Source organism: Lampris incognitus, chromosome 1 (assembly GCF_029633865.1).
Source record: "Lampris incognitus isolate fLamInc1 chromosome 1, fLamInc1.hap2, whole genome shotgun sequence".
Taxonomy (NCBI): domain Eukaryota; kingdom Metazoa; phylum Chordata; class Actinopteri; order Lampriformes; family Lampridae; genus Lampris; species Lampris incognitus.
The window spans coordinates 145257713-145285212 of NC_079211.1; the positions used below are offsets into that span (position 1 = coordinate 145257713).

Genomic DNA, 27500 nt, shown 5'->3' on the forward strand with positions numbered 1-27500 from the left:
GGTGCGAATTGATTTTTGTGAATGTTTATGCCCCAGTTTCGGGCGTTGAGAGAATGAGACTGCTGAACACCTTATGTGATGTAATTCACCATTGTACCGATTTCTTTTTGTTTCTGGGAGGTGATTTCAATTGCACGGAAAATGCCAAACTAGACAGGAACCATCTAGAGCCTCATCCCGCCTCATCTGCTAAACTTAAGCGGTTGATTGAAACCCATGGCCTACAGGATGTTTGGAGAGGTTTTTACAAGAGTGACAGGCAGTACACGTGGAGTCACTCCAAGGATAATTTGTTATCTCTGGCCAGACTTGATCGTTTTTATTGCTTCAAACATAATTTTGGTATCTTTAAATCAAGTCAAATAACTCCTGTTGGTTTTTCTGACCATTGTCTTGTTCAGTGCTCTTTTTTCATTCAGCATGTTAAAGTACGGAGTGCATATTGGCATTTTAACACTGGTCTTCTACATGATAGAACTTTCAGAGAGGCTGTTGAGTTTCTTTGGGCTTTGCATGGAAAAAAGCAAGACCACTTTTTCTTCATTACAGCAATGGTGGGATGTAGGAAAGAGCAAGATAAGACAATTATGTCAGGAGTATACTTGCGATGTCACCAAGTACATTACCAGATCTCTCAAAGAACTGGAGATTGAAGTAGTAGAGTTACAGGGTTTAGTGGATTCTACAAGAAATCAAGGGCATATTGAAGCCCTTAAAGCTAAAAAGGCTGCCTTAGCCAACCTGTTGGGCACTACAGCACAGGGAGCTCTGGTCCGTTCACGTTTCATGAATGTGTCTCAAATGGATGCCCCATCACAGTTTTTTTTTTGGTTTGGAGCGAAGGAATGGTCAGAGGAAGATCATTCATTCGTTACGCTCTGGCGATGGAACCACAATAACGGGAACCCCTGAGATCCGCAGATATGCCACCTCCTTCTACAACGACCTGTTTAAAAGTGAATTTGTGGAGGATGCAGAGTTGGCCAGTTCTTTTTATGCTGGGCTTCCTCAGGTGGACGGTGATACCAATGCGGTGTTAGATGCAGAACTGTCTCTGAATGAACTGTACACTGCTCTCATGAGCCTGGGCAATTGTAAAGCACCTGGCATTGATGGCCTGCCCGTTGAATTTTATAAGTCTTTCTGGTCTGTGGTCGGCAAAGATTTGCTGGAGGTGCTTCAGGACAGTTTGTGCAGAGGACAGCTACCGCTGAGCTGTAGAAGGGCAGTTATCACTTTGCTGCCGAAAAAGGGGGATCTACAAGACCTGAAGAACTGGAGACCTGTATCTCTGCTGTGTGGGGACTATAAAATCCTCTCTAAAGTTTTAGCCTCTAGACTTAGAGAGGTGATGAGTAAGGCCATTCATGTTGACCAGACTTACTGTGTGCCCGGCAGGTTAATAAGTGACAATATCACACTAATTGGGCACGTTTTGGAACTCTCTGGGTCATTGGGTGTAGATACTGGTCTCATTTCCATAGACCAGGAAAAGGCTTTTGACCGGGTTGAACACAAGTACCTGTGGCAGACGCTAAATGCCTTTGGGTTCAGCCCAGGTTTCATAGCCAAGATCCAGGTACTGTACCGTGACATTGTGAGTATACTGAAAATTAATGGTGGTTTGGCTGCACCTTTCATTGTACAGAGGGGAGTACGTCAAGGATGCGCACTCTCTGGAATGCTGTACTCCCTTTCCATTGAGCCTTTCCTTCACAAACTTAGGGAAAAACTCTCAGGTGTTTTTTTCCCAGGTTGTACCACAGCTGTGAAGGTCTCAGCATATGCAGATGACGTTATGATAATGATTAACAAACAGAGTGATATTGATACCTTGGAGGGGACTGTATGTCTTTTCAATAGTTTGTCATCTGCTAAGGTAAACTGGGAAAAAAAGTGAAGCCGTGATGGTTGGGAAAAGGCCACTTGACAATTTAGTTCTACCGGGAGGGCTGATTTGGAAAAAAGGAGGGATAAAGTACTTGGGAGTTTATTTGGGTGAAGAATCTGTGTTAGAAAAGAACTGGGAGAACATTTTAGAAAAAATAGAAGGCCGGCTTAAAAGGTGGAAGTGGCTCCTGCCAAGCATGTCTTACAGAGGGAGGACGCTTGTAATCAACAATCTAGTATCCTCCTCATTATGGCACAGATTAGTTTGTGTCGACCCCCCTTCAAATTTACTTGCAAGAATTCAAGCTGTTTTAGTTGATTTTTTTTGGGATAATTTACATTGGATTCCCCAGGCTGTCCTTTTTCTCCCAAAGGAGGAAGGAGGACAAGGACTTGCACATTTGGCCAGTAGAGGCGCTGCGTTCCGCCTTCAATTCCTCCAGAGACTGCTTTATGGCCCGAAAGACTTGGTGTGGAGACCACTGGCACACATAGTGTTGCAGAAGTTTGGTGGTTTGGGACTGCATGACTCACTGTTCCTCATGGATTTGAAGACTGTGAAATTCCAAACCCTGCCACCTTTCTACCGCGGTGTCTTCACAGTGTGGAAGATGGTGGTGAAAGAGAGGACAAAGCAATGCGACTCCCTGTACTGGTTGTTGAGGGAGCCTGTGGCGCATGGAGGACGTCTGAACACACCCTGCTGGGCAGGATCGGCAGTCACAGAAGTGTTTTGCAGAGCAGGTTTTCTAACCCTTGAATCGGTGGTGCGCACTGCTGGACCTGACTTGTGCAATGCAGCTGCTCTTGCGGCTGGTCTGGGAGTGCGTTCTGTGAGGATCATCAACAGGCTGCTTGAACACTGGAAACGCTGTCTGACGAGACATGAATCCGTCCTGTTAAATGAATACAGCAATGGTTTGATCGTGCCTAATGTCGATGATCCTTTTCCTTGTTTAAGTATTCGTCCCAGCTTTGATGACTGTTCAGGTTTTTTTTTTACTGAGAAGAGAAGTACTTTTCTAAATTTAGAAGAAGCACAAGGCAAATTACTGTATGGAACGATGGTTAAATGTCTAAACAAGGGTAAACTACATGACCGTGTCGACACACCTTGGCGAAGTCATCTGGGCTTGGGAGTCGATGTCAGACCTGCTTGGAGGGGTTTATATAAACCGCCATTAACAAAGAAGGTTGCTGACTTGCAGTGGAGGATTGTGCATGGGATAGTAGCAGTTAATGCTTTTCTCTCTGTTATTGGTCAGGGTGTGAGTGATAAATGTATTTTTTGCCCTTACAAAGAAACTGTTTTCCACTGTTACCTGGAGTGCGTGCGCCTGGTACCACTGTTCATGTTGTTGGAGAGTTTATTCAGAAAGGTAGGGGAGGTTTTCTCCAAGCACACTTTCATTCTGGGGTTTGTGTATAAACGTACTGTGAAAGACAAATGTCAACTGATGAATTTCATCCTGGGACAAGCGAAACTGGCCATATATACACTACCGTTCAAAAGTTTGGGATCACCCAAACAATTTTGTGTTTTCCATGAAAAGTCACACTTATTCACCACCATATGTTGTGAAATGAATAGAAAATAGAGTCAAGACATTGACAAGGTTAGAAATAATGATTTGTATTTGAAATAAGATTTTTTTTACATCAAACTTTGCTTTCGTCAAAGAATCCTCCATTTGCAGCAATTACAGCATTGCAGACCTTTGGCATTCTAGCTGTTAATTTGTTGAGGTAATCTGGAGAAATTGCACCCCACGCTTCCAGAAGCAGCTCCCACAAGTTGGATTGGTTGGATGGGCACTTCTTGCGTACCATACGGTCAAGCTGCTCCCACAACAGCTCAATGGGGTTCAGATCTGGTGACTGCGCTGGCCACTCCATTACCGATAGAATACCAGCTGCCTGCTTCTGCTCTAAATAGTTCTTGCACAATTTGGAGGTGTGTTTAGGGTCATTGTCCTGTTGTAGGATGAAATTGGCTCCAATCAAGCGCTGTCCACTGGGTATGGCATGGCGTTGCAAAATGGAGTGATAGCCTTCCTTATTCAGAATCCCTTTTACCCTGTACAAATCTCCCACCTTACCAGCACCAAAGCAACCCCAGACCATCACATTACCTCCACCATGCTTAACAGATGGCGTCAGGCATTCTTCCAGCATCTTTTCATTTGTTTTGCGTCTCACAAACGTTCTTCTTTGTGATCCAAACACCTCAAACTTGGATTCATCCGTCCACAACACTTTTTTCCAGTCTTCCTCTGTCCAATGTCTGTGTTCTTTTGCCCATCTTAATCTTTTTCTTTTATTGGTCAGTCTCAGATATGGCTTTTTCTTTGCCACTCTGCCCTGAAGCCCAGAATCCCGCAGCCGCCTCTTCACTGTAGATGTTGACACTGGTGTTTTGCGGGTACTATTTAATGAAGATGCCAGTTGGGGACCTGTGAGGCGTCTGTTTCTCAAACTAGAGACTCTAATGTACTTATCTTCTTGCTCAGTTGTGCAACGCGGCCTCCCACTTCTTTTTCTACTCTGGTTAGAGCCTGTTTGTGCTGTCCTCTGAAGGGAGTAGTACACACCGGTGTAGGAAATCTTCAATTTCTTAGCAATTTCTCGCATGGAATAGCCTTCATTTCTAAGAACAAGAATAGACTGTCGAGTTTCAGATGAAAGTTCTCTTTTTCTGGCCATTTTGAGCGTTTAATTGACCCCACAAATGTGATGCTCCAGAAACTCAATCTGCTCAAAGGAAGGTCAGTTTTGTAGCTTCTGTAACGAGCTAAACTGTTTTCAGATGTGTGAACATGATTGCACAAGGGTTTTCTAATCATCAATTAGCCTTCTGAGCCAATGAGCAAACACATTGTACCATTAGAACACTGGAGTGATAGTTGCTTGAAATGGGCCTCTATACACCTATGTAGATATTGCACCAAAAACCAGACATTTGCAGCTAGAATAGTCATTTACCACGTTAGCAATGTATAGAGTGTATTTCTTTAAAGTTAAGACTAGTTTAAAGTTATCTTCATTGAAAAGTACAGTGCTTTTCCTTCAAAAATATGGACATTTCAATGTGATCCCAAACTTTTGAACGGTAGTGTATAAGCAGAAAAAGAAAGATAGAAGACTCAGTAGACACTGAGGTAAAGCTGCTGTTTACTAGAATGGTAAAAGCCAGGATGATTCTTGATTTCAATTATTACAAAGAAATGAAAGATACCCAGCAATTCAGTGCTATCTGGGCTTACAGGGAAGTGTTGTGCTCAGTAAAAGATGACCAACTTGTTTTTTCTGGAGAATTGATGTGATTTACCTTTTATTTTCTACGGAATTTCATTTATTGGCTTGTGGTTTGAATATGATTGTATTTTTCTAAAATAAAAGTCACTTTTTTAAAAATCAAAAAAATCTCTCTCTCTCTCTCTCTCTCTCTCTCTCTCTCTCTCTCTCTCTCTGTCTCTCTCTGTCTCTCTCTAAATATGTCTCTGCTTCTTACCTTCTCTGTCACACTTGCTCCTTCTCTCTCTCTCTCTCTCTCTCTCTCTCTCTCTCTCTCTAAATATGTCTCTGCTTCTTACCTTCTCTGTCACACTTGCTCCTCTCTCTCTCTCTCTCTCTCTCTCTCTCTCTCTCTCTCTCTCTCTCTCTTCTCTCTCTCTCTCTCTCTCTCTCTAAATATGTCTCTGCTTCTTACCTTCTCTGTCACACTTGCTCCTTCTCTCTCTCTCTCTCTCTCTCTCTCTCTCTCTCTCTCCTCTCTCTCTCTCTCTCTCCTTCTCTCTCTCTCTCTCTCTCTCTCTTTTCTCTCTCCTTCTCTCTCTCTCTCTCTCTCTCTCTCTCTCTCTCTCTCTCTCTCTCTCTCTAAATATGTCTCTGCTTCTTACCTTCTCTGTCACACTTGCTCCTTCTCTCTCTCTCTCTCTCTCTCTCTGACTCCCTCTCAGCCGCCTGTTTGCCAGTGTTCCTGCCCGTGGCAGGTTATCCGAAGGTCAGTTTTATTTACTGACTAAACTAAACTGTCCAGAATAAGTCCTCTGTACTTTCTGTTGACTGTAAACACACACACACACACACACGCACACACACACACGCACACACACACGCACACACACGCACACACACGCCACTGCACTTTGAAATACAAACAATGTTGCGTTATGCCAAGATTTCAGTCAGACTTTGGAACGGTTTGCTCTCTGCTGACCACGATGAGAAGGAAAACGTAGTCTTGGTTTTTCCATATATCACATGTTTATCAGAACCAGAACGCGGGGAAATTGGGTTCTATTACAGACGCTCACGCTCTAGTGAGGAAAAACCAAAAACTAGCAAGATACGAGGTAACAAGAAAATGGAAACAAATAGAAACAAGGAAAACAGAAAGAAAAGATAAAATACTATAAAATAAGAGCAGAATGTGCCTCACTGTAATGTAAACCGTGTTTCATCCTGTTCCGTTCGTTACTTAACCCTACCGAATGCACGGTTAAGGCTTTACTTGCTTGCTAATTACTTAATTAACATAAATCATTCAGTCACACAGTTCCGTTACTTCCAGCTCTCGCCGGCATCACACCGGGTCTGTGTCACACTCTAATTGTTTCCCGGAACCACAAAGTAGGAACAACAATCTTATTGTTGCATCTTTTCTCTTTCTTTTTTTCTTCTTCTTTGAAGTAAAGTCCCTTAATCAACTTATCGTTCACTCTAAGTAGTCCATCTTCTCAATAAACAAAATAATTCTGTTATCCACACGTCGGTGAATGTGGGTAAATCCATCAAAATATCACCCGTAAATAACTACATTTATACTCTTGACATTATTCTCTTTATTCCTGTGATGATTATTAACAACAGCATCAATTCAAATATCCATAACCAAACGTTTTGAGAAACAAACTGTGTATAAACATTCCACTTCCACATCTCTCTTTCCTTTTTTCTTATTTTTCCCCCCTTAACATTCATATGTAACGCAACAGAGGGTGGTCTCCAGTCGTCTTGGTTACATTACATTGCATTGCATTACAGTCATTTAGCCGACACAAAGCGACTTACAATACGTGCATTTAACGTAGGAAATCAGGGGAACTACGAGTCATCAGAGGTCATAAGTGCATCTAAACAATAGCACGGTTCTCCATGCTGTTGGACTCTGCCCACCCCTCGCCAAGGACTGTGTGGTGGCTGCAGGCGCATCAGCCTGTCTATGTAAAAAGCTGCTGATGCATGGTCAATAATCCAGGCCAGAAAATCAAAGAAGGTTGAATTAGTTCATCTGGTTACAATGTTTATTGACAGATACGTTTCATCACTCAACGGAGTGACGTCTCCAGTCTAAACTGTGCAGTATAGACTGAAGATGTCACTTCGTAACCACGTTGTATCCAGAAGAACTGGTTCAGCCTTCTTTGATACGTAAAAAGCTGTCACGCGCAGGCGTCCTCCCGCAAGGATCAACCCATAAACATCCTGGGTCAAAGCCCTGCGGCGATCAGGAAGGAGTGACGGGGGCAGGACAGTGAAGTCTGGCAGCCCCTAGCCACAACCTGGCACACGGGCGGTGGGGTGTATGATCAGTCACTAAGCCCTGGAACTGAGGCAGAGAGGCTTCTCGGTTGCTGCACCTATGCCTGAGCAGCCCCATTTAGGATCTACTCTGCTCACCCTTGTTGGGGAGGGGGCTGGAAAAGGTGCCCTAAACATAGTCTGCTTCATACCTCCTGTCTGTATCACCGTATCCAGAGGGATCACCACCATGTGGTCAGAAACAGAAACTAGTATATTTTGGTGCCTGGAGCATAGGAACCCTCATGGACAATCAATCTAGCAACCGACCTGAACGGCGTACTGCCATCATCGCCCGAGAGCTGAGGAGATTCCGGATTGATATTGCCGCACTCTCTGAAACTTGATTAGCTGACCAAGGGCAGCTGAAAGGAGAAGGGTGGTTACAGTTTTTTCTGGGAAGGAAAAGCGGCTGATAAGCCAAGGATCCATGGTGTGGGCCTTGCCATCAAAGACAGCTTCATTTGCCACCTTACTGAGCTTCCTCTGGGCATCAATGAATGCCTGATGACAATACGACTGGCACTTGTAAATAACCAAGCATCCCTGTCATCAGCGCATACGCTCCAACACTTGATTCACAAGATGAAGTAAAGGAGGCCTTCTATGCCGACCTGGACAATGTTCTCACCAAAGTCCCCATGGAGGCTAAGCTAATCCGGCTTGGAGATTTCAATGCCAGAGCGGGACGAAATTACAACTTGGCAAGGAAGGAGTTGGAAACACAATTTCCAATGGCATCCTGCTGTTAACAACATGCTCAGAACACAGCCTACTCATCACCAACACACGCTTCCACCAGAAGAACAAACTTAAAACAACCTTGAGGCACCCTCGTTCTAACATCTGGCACCTCATTGACTACATTATTGTCTGTCAAAGAGTCCTACGTCAAGTACTTAACACCAGAGCGATGATCAGTGCAGATGACTGCTGGACTGACCACTGCCTTATCCGCCAACCACCAATCTGTCTGCAGTGCAGGTCCTTGAGCTGCAGTACGCTGATGACTGCGCTCTTGTAGCTCACCCACCAGAAGACCTGCAAACCATCCTTGCCACAGTTGTGAGTGCCTACAGCAGACTGGGTCTATCAGTCAACACCAAGACCGAGGTGTTATACCCATGGAGGTCCAGCCCCCACCCACTATGCCTGTCTTCACTATAGAACACTAACCACTCTCAGTTGCTCCATCTTTCAAATACCTGGGCAGCATCCTTTCTGAAGGCTCCAACACTGGTCATGAAACGCGTAATAGAATCAAACAGGCCTCTGCAGCCTTTGGCAAACTTCGACGTAAGGTCTTCCAAGACAAAATTCCCATTTACAAAGCCGTCTGCACCGCAACTCTCCTATACAGCTGTGAAGCCTGGGTCACATACAGCCGCCACCTAAAGATGCTGGAGCGGTTCCACATAAGGTGTCTGCAATGACACATGGGGATCACACGGCATGGCTGTGTTCCTCATGCTGGGATTCTTGCTAGGACAAACTGCAAGAGCATAGAAGCTACGGTCACCGAACACCAACTGCGCTGGCCTAGGCATGTCATCAGGGTGCCTCAAGAACGCCTGCCACGTCAAGTCCCATATGGACAGCTTCATCTGGGCCGCTGGTCTGCAGGTGGTCAGAAGAAGCGATACAAAGACCAGCTAAAAACATTGCTGAAGAAGTGCTGTATCGACCCCTTGAGACTAGAGAAAGCTGCCCCTTCCAATAGACGGGAGATCTGCCACAGAGGTATAGAACAGCTGGGAATGGAGACGAATGTGTAAAAACATCAGGAAAGACCAAGGAGACAAACAGTCATGGCTGCCCCCACTAACTCAGACTTCATGTGCCCAACGTGCAATCAGACTTGTGGCTCAAGAATAGGACTCTAGTCATCAAAGTATACACCATTAATGAGGAGTGATGTCATCATCTGACTCAATGGACTACCAGCAAGCAAGCGTGTGTGTCTGTGTGTGTGTCTATGTGTGTGTGTGTGTCATTGCATGATGGGATAGACTCCAGCCAACCATGACCATGAACTAGATTAACTGAATATAAATGACCACTGATGAAAACATGAAACTCCCCTTCAGGACCCGATGTCTTTACCTGATATACCAGACCGCTGTGGGTTTGGTTTTTCATAACGGTAGAAAAAGGTATTAGAAGATGACAATCTCAAACAAAGGAAAGTTCCTATATATTTTTCCCAACATTCTTCTTATCTTTCTTCCAAAGAAAAAAACAAACTTTAATTGAAAGTTGTCGAATTCGTTCTTTCTATCTTAGCTTTAAGATAACCTTTCTCCTGTCAGTGAATATGGACGAGAATGAAGCTGGTGGTTTAAAGTCTTTTGAGGTTTACCAACTATATCTAACATTAAGCGTAATTCCAAAGTAACGGGGAGTGCAGAAGAGAGGCGAGGAGAGAGTGTAGGCAGGGTGGAGTGGGTGGAGAAGAGTGTCAGGAGTGATTTGTGACAGAAGGGCACCAGCAAGAGTTAAAGGGGAGGTTTACAAGATGGTTGTGAGACCAGCTATGTTGTATGGTTTGGAGACTCTGATGAACAGACAGGAGGAGGAGCTGGAGGTGGCAGAGTTGAAGATTTTCATTGGGAGTGATGAAGAAGGACAGGATTGGGAACGAGTATATTAGAGGGACCGCTCAGGTTGGACGGTTTGGAGACAAAACAAGAGAGACAAGATGGAGATGGTTTGGACATGTATGGAGGAGAGATGCTGGGTATACTGGGAGAAGGATGCTGAACATGGAGCTGCCAGGGAAGAGGAGAAGAGGAAGGCCAAAGAGGAGGTTTATGGATGTGGTGAGGGAGGACATGCAGGTGGCTGGTGTGACAGAGGAAGATGCAGAGGACAGGAAGAAATGGAAACGGATGATCCGCTGTGGCGCCCCCTAACGGGAACAGCTGAAAGTAGCAGTAGTAGTTGTAGTAGTATATCTAACAGTAAGCTTAACATTCATTGTTGGACTTGTGTTGTCACTGACTATGTCTGCTGTAGGACTGACTCGATTATTTCTCATGTCTATTGAATACGATACCAAAGTGGACAGTCACACTTAACAGGTCTTTAGCCAAAAGACTGTAATCAATGTTTAAAACATAAAATCATTTATATCTATGTATTGAAATCATACACGTTGTATTGTTCTGAATAGTTTTTCCCAGTTGTTTTCCAGACTAATGTTGATGTTCTGCTACCAGACAGACAGCATTGATGGTAACTGACAGGCTCACTTAATGAAACTTTAAAATGTGGTCTCCTATGAGCCTTCCCAACTGTAGTAAGTCTGTTTTATGTAATGCTATTGCCCTATTATGAGAAGTTTATTATGAGAAACCTTTTAAACATGAGACTGTGATGAATTCTATTGAGGAATTCTCCTTGATAGTCGTGAAAACTTCCTAAAATTTTCCCTTTTGTCCTTTTTTTAAGGATTTATCTTAAAGACGCTTTTCCGGCGTCTGGCTCCTGTTTGTTCAAGGCTCGGCTTTTTTATTTTTTGAAGCCAGCCAGCATGCCGAATTTCGCCCCAAGAGGCCACTGTTACATAACCTCACACGAACAGGAACAATTCTGGATCCGTGGAAACATAAAATCCGGGTGAAAATCAGTTTAAACCAATCTGCTCCTTTTAAAAAATCTGGGTATTTTTTGGTGAAAATCGGTAAAAACCCAAAACGCGGAGCCTTGTGTTTGCTTCCCGTCGCCTCTGTCTCCTCAGAAAGCAGAAAGGCCTCGTCCCACAAATTATCCTATGCTTCTCGTCCAAGGTGACCTAGCATGATGGCAACAAATAAAATTAGCTTCAACTCCCTGATCGCCGCCAACTTTATAAGGCAGTCAGCTGTGAGGAGGTCAAGGGTCAAAGGTCCGAGCCTCAGCATGTAGAATAAACTGCCCCGGTCATGTATGATAGTGGTGTGCAAACTAAAAACATTTCACACGAGAGACCAAATGAGGACCTGAATGAGGAGGGAGAACGCTCTTACCGCTGACATTGCGTCGGTCCGGGTCTGTGGCCAAGAGCCGGGCTTGGCAGGTGGCCGTGTTTGTTTGCGGCGTTCCCTCTCTGGCCCAAAGATGCGTCGTCGGCCCTGAGATTCTCCATCGGCGAGGTTGATGCTCCCGTGGGCGTTCACAGGTACTCTGGCGACCGCTGTGTCGACTTGTGGATTGTAAGATGGACTCCTACTGCACTAACTACTGATGAAGACTCATTCTGAGCTGTTCTGTGGCCTCCAACACACCCGCCAAATCAACTCTGTATAGTCTGCCGCTATGTTACTCAGATGTATACGTAGAACATGTCTCTGTGACTACACAGTCCCTCCTCCACTAGTAAACATAAATATACGGACGGCAGTCCACAAACAGCTGAGCTCTTTGACTGCTGCCACTCCACGATTACCCCTCCTGCCTGTCATCCATGACTGACAGGAATGCTGTGTGTTTGGCTTGTTTTCTATTGTTTACAGTCCAGACCCTCCTCTTCTTCCTCCTCCTCCTGCCCTAAATCCGCTTATCAGCGGCTCTAGTCAGTGATTGACCAGTCTAGCTCTGTGTCCGGTTGTCTCTCTGTGATGATACTTCACCAATAGAAATAATGTTATCCATCTTTAAAAAGTGTACATCTGGTGCCGCGGTAGCCAAATGGCTACAGCACATGCCACATGACCACAACGTCACTGGCTCTCTTTTAGCCACTGATCTTTGTTCCCAGGTAGCAAAATTGCTGTGGCCCGGACCCGTCCCACACCAACACTTCATCCGGCCCACGTACCAAGTGGAATGATGGCACTTGGGCGGTCCGCTCCCGTTTGTCAGATCTGGGCCAGAACCAAGCCATAGCAATGCCGCATGTGCCACATATTTGCCAAAGGTGGCCCAGATTTGTTTTGTGATATTTGGGCCATATTCGCCATTTACCACACGGGCCACTTCAGGGTCACATCCAGATCACATGTTGCCGAGAGCACCGCGTCTTTGCCAAAAAAAGCCCACATTTGATTTGGCATATTTAGGCCATATTTGCTATTTTACATGTGGGCCACTTCAGGCTCACATCCATTTTCTCAGGGCCAGAAGAAGACCATCAGTGCCGCATCGTTGCCTGAAGTGGCCCACATCCGGATGCTGTCTGGGTTACATGTCGTACCCACCTCTCTCTCCCTTGTTTCCTGTCTGCTGCTTCACTATCCTCTATCCAATAAAAGGCAAAAATATCTAAACAAAGGTCTTTAAATCTTTAATGCAGGCACAAAAAGCTCATTTTCTCCACTTCTTATGAGTAAAAAACAAAAAAACAAAACTGACCAGTCCACTCAGTTGAGTCCAACTCGTTTAAATTCATCTCAAGTGATGAAGAAATGGTGCAGTGTGCTGTCTGTGTGTACATTGTAATGTCTAGTATATCAAGATTCAAGTTGTTTTATTTGTCAAATGCACAACAATACAGCATGGCAGGCACCACCGGCGATGAAATGCTTGGGCATCAGTTCAACCTCAAAAAAGCTAAAGAATGTGACATAACAGACCAAGTTAAACCTAAAATAAAAAGTCTAAAAATTAACAAAACGTACAAAATTATAAATCAGAATCAGAATTATGTTTACTGGCCATGTAGGTTTGCACATCCAGGTCGTATTTTATTTCTGCTTCAATGGTTCTGTGCTTTATGAATTATATATAAGGCTTATTTTTTTATGACAAGCGTTAAATAGTCCCTTTGTGATCCATGGACGATCTTTATATATATATATATATATATATATATATATATATATATATATATATATATACTAGAAGAACCCCGCTACAATGTAGCGGTTTGGTTATCCACCCGTCTAAATCTCCCTCCTCTTCATCCTGCCAGCTAACCACCTTCCCCCTGCCCCTAAACCCCCCCCCACTCCAACTCCCTCCCCCCAAATGCTCAGAATCATCTGAAATGCTGAGAAAAGTGGTTTGTAGCCATTGTTAGAAAATGCATATTTTGCATAATTATGCATAATTATTATAATTATTTTAATTTTCTGCTATTTTTCTGGTCCTCTCTGGAACAATACCTACCACCTCCAAAAAAAAAAATGAGGATCCTAAGTGCATTTTTGAAAAAATGCATATATTTTGCATAATGCCAAAACATTTAAGTCCCAGAAAAAAAAATTTATAGGTGAAAAAAAATCAAAGATGCTCAGAATCACCTGAAATGCCGAGAAAAGTGATTTTTAGCTATTTTTATAAAAATGCATATTTTGCATATTTATGCATAATTAATTATGCATAATTTTAATTTTCTGCTATTTTTTATAGGTGCCCCCGATCATCCCCAATAACCTCCAAAAAGAATCAAGGCCCCAAGTGCTTTAGTTTATAGACTCTCACACAGACACACACCACACACCAGACACACATTGTGAAAATACAGGAGTATATATATATATATATATATATATATATATATATATATATATATATTTATCTTTATTTTTATTTTTATTTTTTTTATTATTATCATTATTATTATTTTTTTTTGTTCTGCCTCTTTTCCTCCCCAATTGTATCCGGCCAATTACCCCACTCTTCCGAGCCGTCCCGGTCGCTGCTCCACCCCCTCTGCCAATCTGCAGACTACCACGTGCCTCCTCCGATACACGCGGAGTCGCCAGCCGCTGCTTTTCACCTGACAGTGAGGAGTTTCACCAGGGGGACGTAGCGCGTGGGAGGATCCCGCTGTTCCTGGTATGTTGAGCTCCGTTGTATTGTTTAGCACTCACTGTAGATCAGCTATAGACAACCGTGACTAATATATACATTTTTTTTGTATGTGTATTTATGTTAACATTTTGATCTATTGTACCATTTGTCTACGTAAGTTTACATTTTTCATTTTCTGTTCTGTACCATCTGTCTTTTTGTTTTTCTGGGTGGTGTATAAAAATGGACAACACGCAAACTTTTGTATTCTGATATGTCACATCGAAGGTATAACAAAGACGGTACGTTGTTGAAGAAAAGGAAAATAAAATGTAAAAAAAAACCACTGTCAAATAAATACAGCCATGTTGTATATACTGTACTGTACATTGTACGTATAGTGATCCGCTCTTACATGCCCATCTACCTCGGGCATGTATGTAAGTAACCTGCTAACATCTATGTCAGCATCTCTGATATGTTCCCTGCACCGCTGCACTTTATCACCTCTCATTTCACCTGTATGAGTCAGTCCTTGTGTATACAGGTGAAGATTGTTGTGTTGTCGTGTCGTTATTCTGAGAGAGCCACGAAACCGGAGTCAACTTCCACGTGTGTGCAAATCTACATGGCCAGTAAACCACGATTCTGATTCTGAACTAGAGCTTGAGCTGTGAACCTGTTTGCCCGTCTGCCTGCCTGCCCCTTGTCTATCTGGTTGCCTGCTCGGACTGGTTTCCCTGTGTGCTGACCCCTGCCGGCCTCTGTTACCCAAGTGTTCCTGGAACCTTCCTGACTGCGAGTCGTGCGTTCGGGTTCTGACCTGTGCATTTCCCTGGCGAATGCAACAAGTGTCTCTTCTAAACAGTTCAGTAGGCATCCGTTGGACTATTTGGTGGTGGAGAAGGAGGCCCTTGCTCTGTTCTGGGCCCTCTAGCGTTTTGCAGTTTATGTGGGGTCTGGGTGCTACCGTTAGGGATCACCCACTGATCTTTCCGCACACTTGGTGACATCCAGATCAGAGGCTGGTTAGGTGGTCGTTATTTCTGCATTCTCACGATCTTGACATCCGCCATATTAAAGGCGGTGCCAGTATGATTGTGGATGCGTTGCCGCGGGCTCCAGTATTGTGAATAGTGACTGATGAGTGTCTGGTGACTCCTTTACCCTATTCTTCTCCTGCTGTGTTCCCCACTTCCATTCGCTTAACATTTGCTTCCAACGGGTTTGAAGGTTGCTGTGGAGGACGGGTGGACTGGCGGGAGTGGGTTGGAATATGGATTCTGGGAATCATTCAATGTTATGGCAATAGTGTGTATTACAGGTTTTTAATATTTTGTTCATGTGTTGACTTGAGATCCTGAGGTGGACCCCCATCTTAAGGGAGGGGGGGGGGTCTATCCATAAACTCCTGATTCCACTGACTACACATGACATGGTTGATGTAGGTTCATTTCTTGTACTTTTCCTTCAATAAATTAGTTTTGTTAAATTGCTTTTGGTTGTACGCATCGCCCTTTTGTCATGGCTGTGCTACCCGGTTTGTGACAGCACCAACACCGAGCCTCCCCCCGTCAGTTGACAACTGCCGTGGCGGCAGTTCGGACTTCCAATTATCAGCCCCCCCACAAAGCCCTGCACTTCGGACCATAAAAATGGCTTTATTAAACGTCAGGTGGCTAACTAATAAGTCATTTTTAGTTAATGATCTTGTACGTACCCATAACCTGGACTCCACCCTACTGACGGAGACCTGGCTGGATAGAAATGGGGCAGTTGCGCTCACTGAGACTGCACCTCCTGGCTTCAAATTCGTCCATACCACCAGATCTGATAGGAGAGGCGGTGGAATAATGGCTGCTGTCTTCTCTGAGTCCCATAGCTGCAAGGAAACCCCCCTCGGGGACTTCACGTCTTTTGAATACCTTTACTGTACCTTGTACTGCTACAATTTTAATAATTACCACCAAAATCTAAACATGGCTTTCTTGATGAATTTTGGGAACTACCGTCTATGGTTTCCACTGATTATGGCTGTTTCATTATCTTGGGTGACTTTAATGTTCATGTTGACAATCAAGCAGGCCCCAATACTAGAAACCTAATTAGCTTACTGGAGGCATTTGCTCTCACTCAGAATGTTTCTGGACCCACCCACAATAAGGGGCACACTCTGGACTTAGTCATATCAAAAGGGCTCAATATGGCTGTACCCTGTGTCATGGATGTTGCTACTTCAGATCACTGTTGTATATCTTTTAATGTGTCTGCTTTTCCTGTACAACGAAAGAGTACGCGAATTGCAGCGCTATCTATCCCTTTTAACTGTCAAGGACAACGCTCCTGAGTTCTCTATACAACTCGGTATCCAATAAACTATTGAAGTATGCTAACTTCGCTTTTTAGGTGTTTAAAGTATGTTCTAAAGGCTCTAATTGTCTTACAGTGTCCTCTGGTAACTCCAACTAAAAAGGTTGACTACCCCTTTAAGGCGCTTAAATATGGCATATGACCCCCTTTAAGGCAATCTAACATGGTCTAGACACCTCAATGTGTCACCGAGTAACTTATATTAAAACGGTGGACTAGCCCTTTAAGGTTCTAAAATGTGGTGTATTAGCCCTTTAAGGTTATATACTATGGTCTACACATCTCTGGGTGTCACTAGGTTACTTCCAGTAAAAAGGTGGACTAGCCCTTTAAGGTTGTCTCAACATGTCACTTACCATAGCCTACCAATCACAACAATGGTAGGTTTCAACACTAAAAGTAAATGCATTTCACATTGGTAAACAACTGATTTGCAGAACAATATCAACAATATAATATATTCATATTCAAAAGGTATACAAAATAACAAACATAGGCCAAACTCTTATCTAATAGGGCAATATAATATATCTAAGGCCTATAATTTAACCACAGGGTTACAGAATGATCAAAAAACGCTTCATTGACAATAATACAATTGAAACCTTTTAAGAAAACTGTAGATGAGTTGTCGCCGTTCGCGGCATCACAAACTGACGGTCTTGTGGACGACTTCAACTCAAAAATACGAAATATCTTTGATAACACTGCACCCGTTAAAACTAAAAACACAGAAAAACAAAAAGCCCCCTGGAGAAATGGAGTGGCTGTTAGGCAGCTTAAGAGAGGGTGTCGCCAGGCAGAACGACAGTGGAGAAAGACTAAAGTTCAGGTTCACCATGACATTTACAAGGACAGACTGAACAAGTACTGCAAAGAAATGAAACAGGCCAGACAGTCTTTTTTCCCTGAAATCATTAAGGGAAATATGAACAACAGAACAGTGCTTTTCTCTACTACTGACCGACTTATTAATCCTCCATCCCCCAACCCACCAGAGATGCTGTACAGTGAAAAATGTGAGCCATTCGCTACATTCTTCGACAACAAAATTATTGCCATTAGACAGAACATTAGTGCCTCAAGATCCAGTAATGAACGTACCCTCCAGTTCTCCACAAATATCACCGGTGCCATGTCTCACTTTGACCCTCTAGACCTTAAAAGTCTAGACAATATCATTGGGCAGCTCAGGTCCTCCACCCGATGCTTGGATCCTTGTCCCTACCACAGTCTAAAAAAAAATATTCTTAATTGCCTAGCACACGATGTCTTAGAAATGATTAACTGCTCTCTTCAGAAAGGTATATTTCCTGCAGCACTTAAGACAGCTGTCATTAAACCACTTCTGAAGAACAGCCTTGATGCAGCGGTTATTGCCAACTACAGGTCCATCTCCAACTTACCAGAAAAACACTTTAAAAAAGTTTTTTCTCAAGTTAATAACTATTTAATATCAAACAACTTTCTAGCCAATTATCAATCAGGTTTGCGATCTCACCATAGCACAGAAACGGCATTTATCAAAGTTGTGAACAATCTGCATATGAACACAGATTCTAAAAAATGATCTGTTCTTGTGCCCTTGGATCTCACTGCCGCCTTCAACACCGTTGATCATGATAGGGAGTTTGGGAGTCTCAGATGTTTGCAGAACAGTATGGGTTCCAACACACCACATCAAGCCCTCTCCACCCACAAGCAGATGGGAAGGCGGAGAAAGGAGTGGAAATTATCAAAAGACTCCTGAAAAAGGCCACTGAAACCAAGTCAGACCCTTACCTGGCATTGCTGACCTATCGATCCTCACCTCTGGCATCCGGAGTATCGCCAGCGGAGCACCTCATGAACCATACACTGCACAACACACTGCCATGCATGCCTGTGAAAAAGGAAAACAGGGAACTGACACAGAAACACATGCAGCTCAAGTGGGAACAGAAAAAAACCACAACAAGGCTGCCAGGAGTCTGAAACCTCATACAGAACACAGTGTGGCCAGAATCGAAGAGCCCTCTGCATGGAACAGAAAGGCAATGGTCCTGAAAGAAGTAAGTCCAAGGTCATATACCGCAGAAGTCTTCTTAAGACTAAGGAGACATTTCAGGAACAGGCAGGTGCTGAAGTGACACCTCCTGTCGTGCATCCTCCTGACGTGCACCTGACTGAGTTTCCTCCACCCTACACCAACAACTGAAGCACCAGTCATGCGCAGGTCTAGCAGGCCTAGAAAACAGAAAATGATAATGGAGTTGTAGGATAGAAACAAAAAAAACAAAAAAAACAAAAGACTTTTGAGTTTGGTTAGACATCGGAGTGTGGAGTTATTCGAAAACTTATCAGAAAGTTAAATTGAGTTGGGATAACTGAGCAGGAAATAGTGTGACTTACCGGTTTGTTGTTATACAGTATACCTGTACTGAAAAGAAAAGTGTCAACTATGTTGTTTAATGTTTAAATGACTAGGTATGGCAAATAGCTTAATGTGACTTACTTGTTTGTTATTTTACCTGAAAAGGAAAGTGTTAGAAATGTGGTGTAATGTTTAGATGACTTAGTTTGGTTATAGCTTAACAGTCTCTAGACTTTATACTTACCTTGTATTCTTGTTCTTATTACTTTTTTGTATTAACTTCAAAGGAAGGAGGATGTAATGATATGTGCCCACCGGGCCAGTAGGTGGCAGTATTGGGATATCTTGTTTATTGTAGAGGGTTAAGGTTCATGCGCAGAACGTTCTAGGATCAGAACATGTGACAGCAACGGAACAGACAAGACGTGATTAAATACACAGACAAGATTTAATTTTCAGCTTGATTTATTACATAATAGAACATTACAGGTATTGTGTTGAAAGTGCAGCTATATCAAAAAGGATATTTATTTACATCTAAATGGTCAGAATTGTAGCTTTAACTGGATTTCATCTGTAGCTGCACTGTGCTTTAGTGACAGGCAGGTGGGGTGTTGGCATCACATCAGAAATGCTGAAGATCAGAGGGTTTAGCCTCACCTTTAGGATATCATCTAGAGGAAAGTGGTGGTAGATATGTTTCACTCTGTGTAGACGATAACAATATGATGCCACGATTTATGAGAGAGAAAAAATATCTAATTTTAACCTTTAATAACCAGAATGTACATTGTATGCAGATGGAAATAAAGGTATATGAACTGTATGGTTTCCATCCATTATCCAAACCGCTTATCCTGCTCAGGGTCACGGGGATGCTGGAGCCTATCCCAGCAGTCATTGGGCAGCAGATGGGGAGACACCCTGGACAGGCCGCCAGTCCATCACAGGGCCAACACACACACACACACACACACACACACACACACACACACACACACACACACACCTAGGGACAATTTAGTATGGCCGATTCACCTGAACTACATGTCTTTGGACTGTGGGAGGAAACCGGAGCACTCGGAGGAAACCCACATAGACATGGAGAGAACATGCAAATTCCACACAGAGGATGACCCAAGAATACCCCCAATTAGCTTTTTACAAGCAAATTCTATCCAAAGGACATTTATTCCATGACAGCGTATAATTTGGCCAACGGGTGAAATTTAAGAGAGAAAAAGAGAGGGCCAAGAACCGAGCCCTGTGGTATGTCATATTAAACAGTAAAATATTTCAAGTACTCAGCAGGTCAAGGACATGATAGCCTTGTGGAAAGTGAACATTTCTCCTCCAGGATGTTCAAATTGTGGCTGTTTTACAATATCATGGTCATTATAATGAATTAAAAACTGTTGCACACTGCAACCTTGTTCAGAAAATATGGCCTATAGCAACATACCCCTAGCAGCTAAGAGCTAGTATGTGTTAGTTTGGATATGTGTGTTCTTGTAGTTTTCGGATGTGTTTTTGTCTTTGTGTTGCGCTGCTGGGGGAAACAGCAAATAAAGTGTTCCCGATTCCTGAGCTGTAGAAGAACGCATTGCAATGTTCTTTATAAGCTGACAGGGTACATGGCCAGTTGAAATTGTGGTCCATTTAGACCCTCTGGCTACTAATACAATCCTGCTGCATAAAACGTGTGTTCTTATTTACTAAGGCTACCATCTGAATTCTCCTGGCTGTATAAATAATGGAATGAGCACTGAGAATAATGAGAATAGGAATTTCTCCTTTGTTAAAATAGTGGCAAGATAAAAACCTCACAGCAAAGAGTTTGCCTAGAAATCAGATTTTCTGTGTCAGGGTAAACCCAAAACCATGACCGACTACTCTGACAGAGAATTTTCACCACTGGCTTTCACAACATGTCTGTATTTGTATAGACGTTCAGAGGAACACCCCAAACCCAACAACTTATAGCCCTCATTTCATTCTGGGCCGTGATAATAAGGCCAGTCTATGAACAGACTCACCACACCGCTGGTCAATAACTACGCAACAACTACATATTACCAAGATTTCACATTAAGTACATATTAACTACACAATAACTACACATGAACCACACAACAACTACACATTAACTACACATTAAAACACAATAAATACAAAACAACACAATAACTACAAAATAACTACACTGTAAATAGACACTAATTACACAATAACTATACCCAGATGCCCAGATGCAGGTGGCTCCTTCAAGAACTTGGAACAGCTCATTACATGGGCAAGAATGAGCTTCAAGCCCACAAAATCCAGGTCTCCGGTCCTCAGGAAAGGAAGTGTAACCGACTAGTTCAGTTTCTCTTTGGGAGGCACCCAAATCCCATCTGTGACTGAAAAGCTAGTCAAAAACCTGGGTAAGATCTTCACCAACAATCTGAAGGACAGTGGCATGCCAGGCAAGCAGTGATGACCTCAAGACTTGGGTTTCAAGAGTGGAAAGGTCGGGGCTTCGTGGAAAATTCAAGGCCTGGCTATATCAACATGAAATCCTGCCTGGACTCCGCTGGCCACTACTAATCTATGAAATCCCAGTCACCATCGTGGAGGGCTTTGAAAGAAAGATCAGCCAGTTCCTGCGCAGGTGGCTGGGCCTGCCGTCGAGCCTAAGCAGCATCACCTTTAACAGGCATAACACCAAGCTACAGCTTCCTCTCAGCAGTCTGGCAGAGGAGTTCAAGGTCACCTGAGCCAGAGAAGTCTTGCTCTACCGAGATTATGCTGACACCAAGGTCTCTTCTGCAGGTATGGAGGTCAGAACAGGAAGGAAGTGGAATGCACAGCAGACAGTTGAGCAGGCTGAGGCAAGGTTGCAGCACAGCATCCTGATGGGCACTGTGGCAACTGGTCGGGCCGGGCGCAGGAGCAACTCAAGACCTTGTTACGGTAAAGCCCAAGGAAAGGAGAGGTGAAAGCTGATCCAGGAGGAGGTAGGTACAGAGGTGGAGGAAGCTCGCTACAGCAGAATGATGGGTATGTGAAAGCAGGTGACCTGGACCAAGTGAGAGCATACACCATGCCGACAGATCACCTGGGCAGAACTCTGGAAGGTGGAATCATACCGATTAAGGTTTTTTTTTTGTGTGGTCCAGTCAGTGTGCAATGTCCTCCTAAGCCCTTCCAACCTGTTCAGCTGGGGCCTGGCGAACTCACCTGCTGACCAACTCTGCCAGAAAAGGGGATCCTTAGAGCACACCTTGAGCTACTGTCCTTGGGAGAGGGGTGGTATCATTCGCGCCATGACCAAGTTCTGCGGTCAGTAGCAAATACCATCTGCACTGGGATCAGCTACAGCAAGCAATGAAGCAGCAACACCCAACAAAACGCACCATCACCTTTGTTCAAGCAGGGGAGAACCCCAGCCCGAGCCAAAGGCCCAGGGTGGGCTGCTCACAACAGCAAGGGACTGGTAGTTCCTGGTCAACCTAGGGAGACAACTTAAGTTCCCAGACACCATCACAGTTACCACACTCAGGCCAGACATGGTCCTGATGTCCATGGCAACCAAACAAGTGGTTTTGCTAGTGCTAATAGTCCCCTGAGATGATCGGATGGAGGAGGCACAAGAAAGGAAGAGAGCCAAGTATGCAGATCTGGTAGTTGAGTGTCAGAGGAATGGGTGGAAGGCCCATTGTGAGCCGGCTGAAGTGGACTGCAGGGCCTTTGCAGGCCAGTCTCTACACCCGGATCCTGGGACTCCTGGGGATTTGTGGGCTGCAAAGAAGAAGAGCCATTAGGAACATACTGGAAGCTGCTGAAAAGGCTTCCTGTTGGCTCTGGGTGAAGAAGGGTCATGTATGGCGTAATGCGCTACCTGGACACAAGTCAGGGCTTGCTCACCCCCGGCTGGGTCGCTCGGGCGAGGGTGTGTGATGTTAAGACCCGAAACACCTGATGACCCTGGGTGTGTCCAGGTTGCACCACATGGTGTATCAAAGAACTACAACAACTACACATTAACTACACTATAAATACACAACTACACATTAACTACACAATAAATACACAACTATATACACAATGAATACACAACTACACAATAAATATACAACAACTACAGACCAACTACACAATAACTATACAACACATAACCAAGACTTGACATTAACTACATTAACTACACAATAATTACACATTAAGTACACAATAACTGTTATGTTCAGGTTTAGAAGGATGGGGCTTGTTTTATTCCACTCTTAACTAATTTATTAAATAACTCATTCGGTTATATCTATGTGCATTCTTAGTGTGTCTTCTTCATCTAATCCTATCCAGTTCTCTCAGGTAAGTACTAACAGCTAGTTCCATCTAGTGGGCAGAACGTATAACAACATCCAATCATCACAATAACTAGTCAAGTCAAGTCAATTTTATTTGTATAGCCCAATATCACAAATGACAAATTTGCCTCAGGGGGCTTTACAGCAACACAACATCCTGTCCTTAGAGCCTCGCATCGGATAAGGAACAACTCCCTAAAAAAAAAAAACAACCCTTGAACAGGGGGGAAAAATAGGAGGAAACCTCAAGGAGAGCAACAGAGGAGGGATCTCTCTCCCAAGACGGACAACGTGGAATGGATGTTGTGTTTACACAATTTACAGAAACCAACATTGAAAGAGGAGAACAGAATTATAAAATATATGAAGATTATGATGAGGAGGATGCCAAGCAGTGTCCAGACGCCACCGGAACAGCTCAGGACCCGAGCCACGTGACCGCCATCACCATGTTAAAAAACAAAAACAAAAACAAAAAACTAACCACACAACTGCACAACTACACTTCAACTACAAAAAAAATACACAACAACTACAGAACAACTACATATTAACTACACAAATACACAACAACTACATAATAACTACAAAATAACGTACTATGTACTTATGTGGAAATTAAAAAAGTACCTGAAATGAAATTTCTAAGAGTATTAATAGACAACAAATTAAGTCTGAAGCTGTATATAAGTTATATTAAAGCTAAAATGTGAATGAACCTGAACCTGTCCCTCGAACTCACGAGCAACAAGTCACTTGCCATAGCAGAGAAAACAACACATTGGATCACTGTTACGTTTCAATTTGGAACGCTTGCCGTGCATTCCTGAGGGCTCCCCTGGGGAAGTCCGACCACACTGTGTTACTCCTCATCCCACAATACAGGCAAAAGCTTAAATCCATCAAGAAAACATCCAAATCTGTCAGGTCCTGGTCCATGGATGCCATTGAAACGCTTCGAGAGTGCTTTGAATGCACTAACTGGAATACATTTAGTGCAGCTTGTGACTCCCCGAATGAACTCACTGCCACAGTGACGTCATACATCAAGTTCTGCGAGGACATGTGCATCCCTACCTCACAGATAAACTAGATGAGTTTTATGCAAGGTTTGAAAAACCTATTCCACCAGCCGTCCTCCCTACTCCCACTCCAATGCCACCCTTCCGCATCCAGGAGGACGAGACGAGAGCTACACTGAAGAAGCTGAACATTAGGAAAGCATCAGGGTCAGACTGCATCAGTCCTGCTTTGTTGAGCCACTGTGCAGCACAATTGGCCCCAATATTTCCACCATATTTAACACCTCTCTAAGCCCATGTACAGTCCCCACAGTGTTTCAAACGCTCTACCATCATCCCTGTCATCATCTTGTGCCAAAGTCCTCAAAGATCACCTGCCTCAATGACTTCAGACCAGTTGCCCTAACATCTATGGCCATGAAAGCATTTGAGCGCATAATTGTGTCATACTTCTTCCTACACCTGCTTCTGCTTCTGGTGTGGGGAGATGGCTGCGCAAATTCACGTTTGCAGCGGCCTCACCCAGTACTGGTGTGGGAAGACGGCGGCGCGAACTTACGTTTGTGGCAGCCTCACCCAGTACTGTCCATGCAGTGTCTTTGTCCACGTCTGCGTCTAAGTTTTAGTCTTCATTTGATGGTTGGGATAGCCTGGTCTGAGATGGTGCGTTTTGTTGGGTGTTGCTGCTTTGCTACTTGCTGTAGCTGATCCCAGCCTGGTCTGAGAGCCTGGTCTGCTGCATCCTGTGGGCCTAGGGACCACGGTCCTGCCAGAGCTTTACCCGAAGAGGAAACACTAAGGGTGGTCTGATAGGACGCGCAAGCAGGGTCGGCTAAGCTAACTGCTAGCCCATGCAGACCGGCAGTTCTGATAACACCGAGGGCAGTCTGGCAGCGGCCTCGCCTAGTGCTGGCTGTGTTTTGGGTGTCATGTGGATTGTGGGGAGGTGTGTCGAAGGTGTCTGGCTGGGAGGGCTGGCGTTGGATTGGCTGGGGGAGCCTGGTTTGCTGTGTCCTGTGGGCCCAAGGACCACGGCCTTGCCTGGAGCTGCGCCTGAAGAGGAAACACCGAGGGCAGTCTGACATGACGCGGAAGCGGGGGCAGGCTAAGCTAACTGCTAGCCCATGCAGACCGGCAGTTCCGACAGGCATCCTGGCATTCGCTCTCTTGGACAGTGAATTTTTTTTTCTTTTGATATGTTGGATATAGTATGTCTTTTTGTAGTTTTTTTGCAGTTTGGATATATGTGTTCTTGTAGTTTGGATATGTGTTTCTGCCTTTGTGTTGCACTGCTGTGAGCTGGGGGAAGCGATATTTCGTTTCATTTCATGTGCGCAGGTGCATGGAAGGAAATGACAAATAAATGTTCCTGATTCCTGACACTTGAAAACTTGCCACCTCCCCAATGATGGACCCATATCAACTTGCCTATCAAGCCAACCGATCTGTTGAGGATGCAGTTAGCACAGCCCTGCACCATGCCTGGCAACACCTGGAATCACCAAACACCTATACATGCATCCTGGTCATAGACTTTAGTTCCGCCTTCAACTCCATCAACCCGCTCAACCTCTTGACCATACTGTCTTGATGCATGCTCCATAATCCAGGTAAGAACATCACAGAGAGGTGAATCAGTTCATCTGGACACAACGTTTATTGAGAGAGACGTTTCATCACTCAAGGTCATTGCAAGTGACCTCTTCAGTCTGTGTTGCCACCAAGGGAGTCGGTTTGTGGAATAACTGCAGTGATGAGCTGAAAACATCAGGTACTTTATCTGAACTAAAAGACTCCACAGACACAAAATACTGAAGGGTTATGAGATGGGCCAGTGGCCAGTTTTTTCTTTTTTGTTGTGGTCCAAATGGGTTGATTTGTTTGAGTCGACTGAGATAGAGATCACGGACAGTGATGACTGTAGGTTGAACTTTCATTTCTTATTATCAATGTAGTATAAGGACGTTGGACTAGGAAAGTTCTTAACTTCTTCTTACCGCTTCAGAACATGGTCGGTATAATTTGAGTTGCTTGTTTGTCGCTTATATGTTGCAGACGATTTTGTTTGGTTTTGTTGCTTATACTACGTTGGGATTATGTATCTGATATTATGTAGCTGGGATGATGTATCTGATATTATGTAGCTGGGATGATGTAGCTGGGATGATGTATCTGATATTATGTAGCTGGGATGATGTAGCTGGGATGATGTATCTGATATTATGTAGCTGGGATGATGTAGCTGGGATGGTGTAGTTGGGATGATGTATGTGGGATGATGTATGTGGGATTATGTATCTGGGATGATGTAGCTGGGATGATGTGTCTGGGATGGTGTAGTTGGGATGATGTATGTGGGATGATGTATCTGATATTATGTAGCTGGGATGATGTAGCTGGGATGATGTATCTGATATTATGTAGCTGGGATGATGTAGCTGGGATGATGTATCTGATATTATGTAGCTGGGATGATGTAGCTGGGATGATGTGTCTGGGATGGTGTAGTTGGGATGATGTATGTGGGATGATGTATGTGGGATTATGTATCTGGGATGATGTAACTGGGATGATGTGTCTGGGATGGTGTAGTTGGGATGATGTATGTGGGATGATGTATGTGGGATTATGTATCTGGGATTATGTAGTTGGGATGATGTAGCTGGGATGATGTAGCTGGGATGATGTGTCTGGGATGGTGTAGTTGGGATGATGTAGTTGGGATGATGTATGTGGGATTATGTATCTGGGATTATGTAGTTGGGATGATGTAGCTGGTATTATGTAGCTGGTATTATGTATCTGGGATGATGTATGTGGGATGATGTACCTGGGAAGATGTATGTGGGATTATGTATCTGGGATGATGTATGTGGGATTATGTATCTGGGATGATGTAGCTGAGATGATATATGTGGGATGATGTATGTGGGATGATGTAGCTGGGATGATGTAGCTGGGATTATGTATCTGGGATGATGCATCTGGGATGATGTGGCTGGGATTATGTATCTGGGATGGTGTAGCTGGGATGATGTAGCTGGGATTATGTATCTGGGATGATGCATCTGGGATGATGTAGCTGGGATTATGTATCTGGGATGGTGTAGCTGGGATGATGTAGTTGGGATGATGCATCTGGGATGATGTATCTGGGATGATGTATCTGGGATGATGTAGCTGGGATGATGTATGTGGGATGATGTATGTGGGATGATG

At 44.0% G+C, this 27500-nt stretch overlaps 1 protein-coding gene across 2 annotated transcripts in view; it reads right to left on the reverse strand.

Annotated features, from left to right (window-relative positions):
- LOC130123901 (GRAM domain-containing protein 2B) overlaps window positions 1–11610 on the reverse strand; it is a 41753-nt gene extending 30143 nt beyond the window's left edge. Inside the window, exons 1-2 of one of the 2 annotated variants that reach the window (XM_056293239.1) lie at window positions 5402–5421; window positions 3213–3324 (exon numbers count right to left, since the gene is read on the reverse strand). In XM_056293239.1, coding sequence (XP_056149214.1) covers window positions 3213–3301 — 89 coding nt within the window. In that variant the 5' untranslated portion in view covers window positions 3302–3324; window positions 5402–5421. Of the gene's footprint in view, window positions 1–3212; window positions 3325–5401; window positions 5422–11480 lie in introns of those variants that run through there. The other variant, XM_056293231.1, reaches the window with a different exon arrangement.
- Window positions 11611–27500: the final 15890 nt, after the last annotated feature.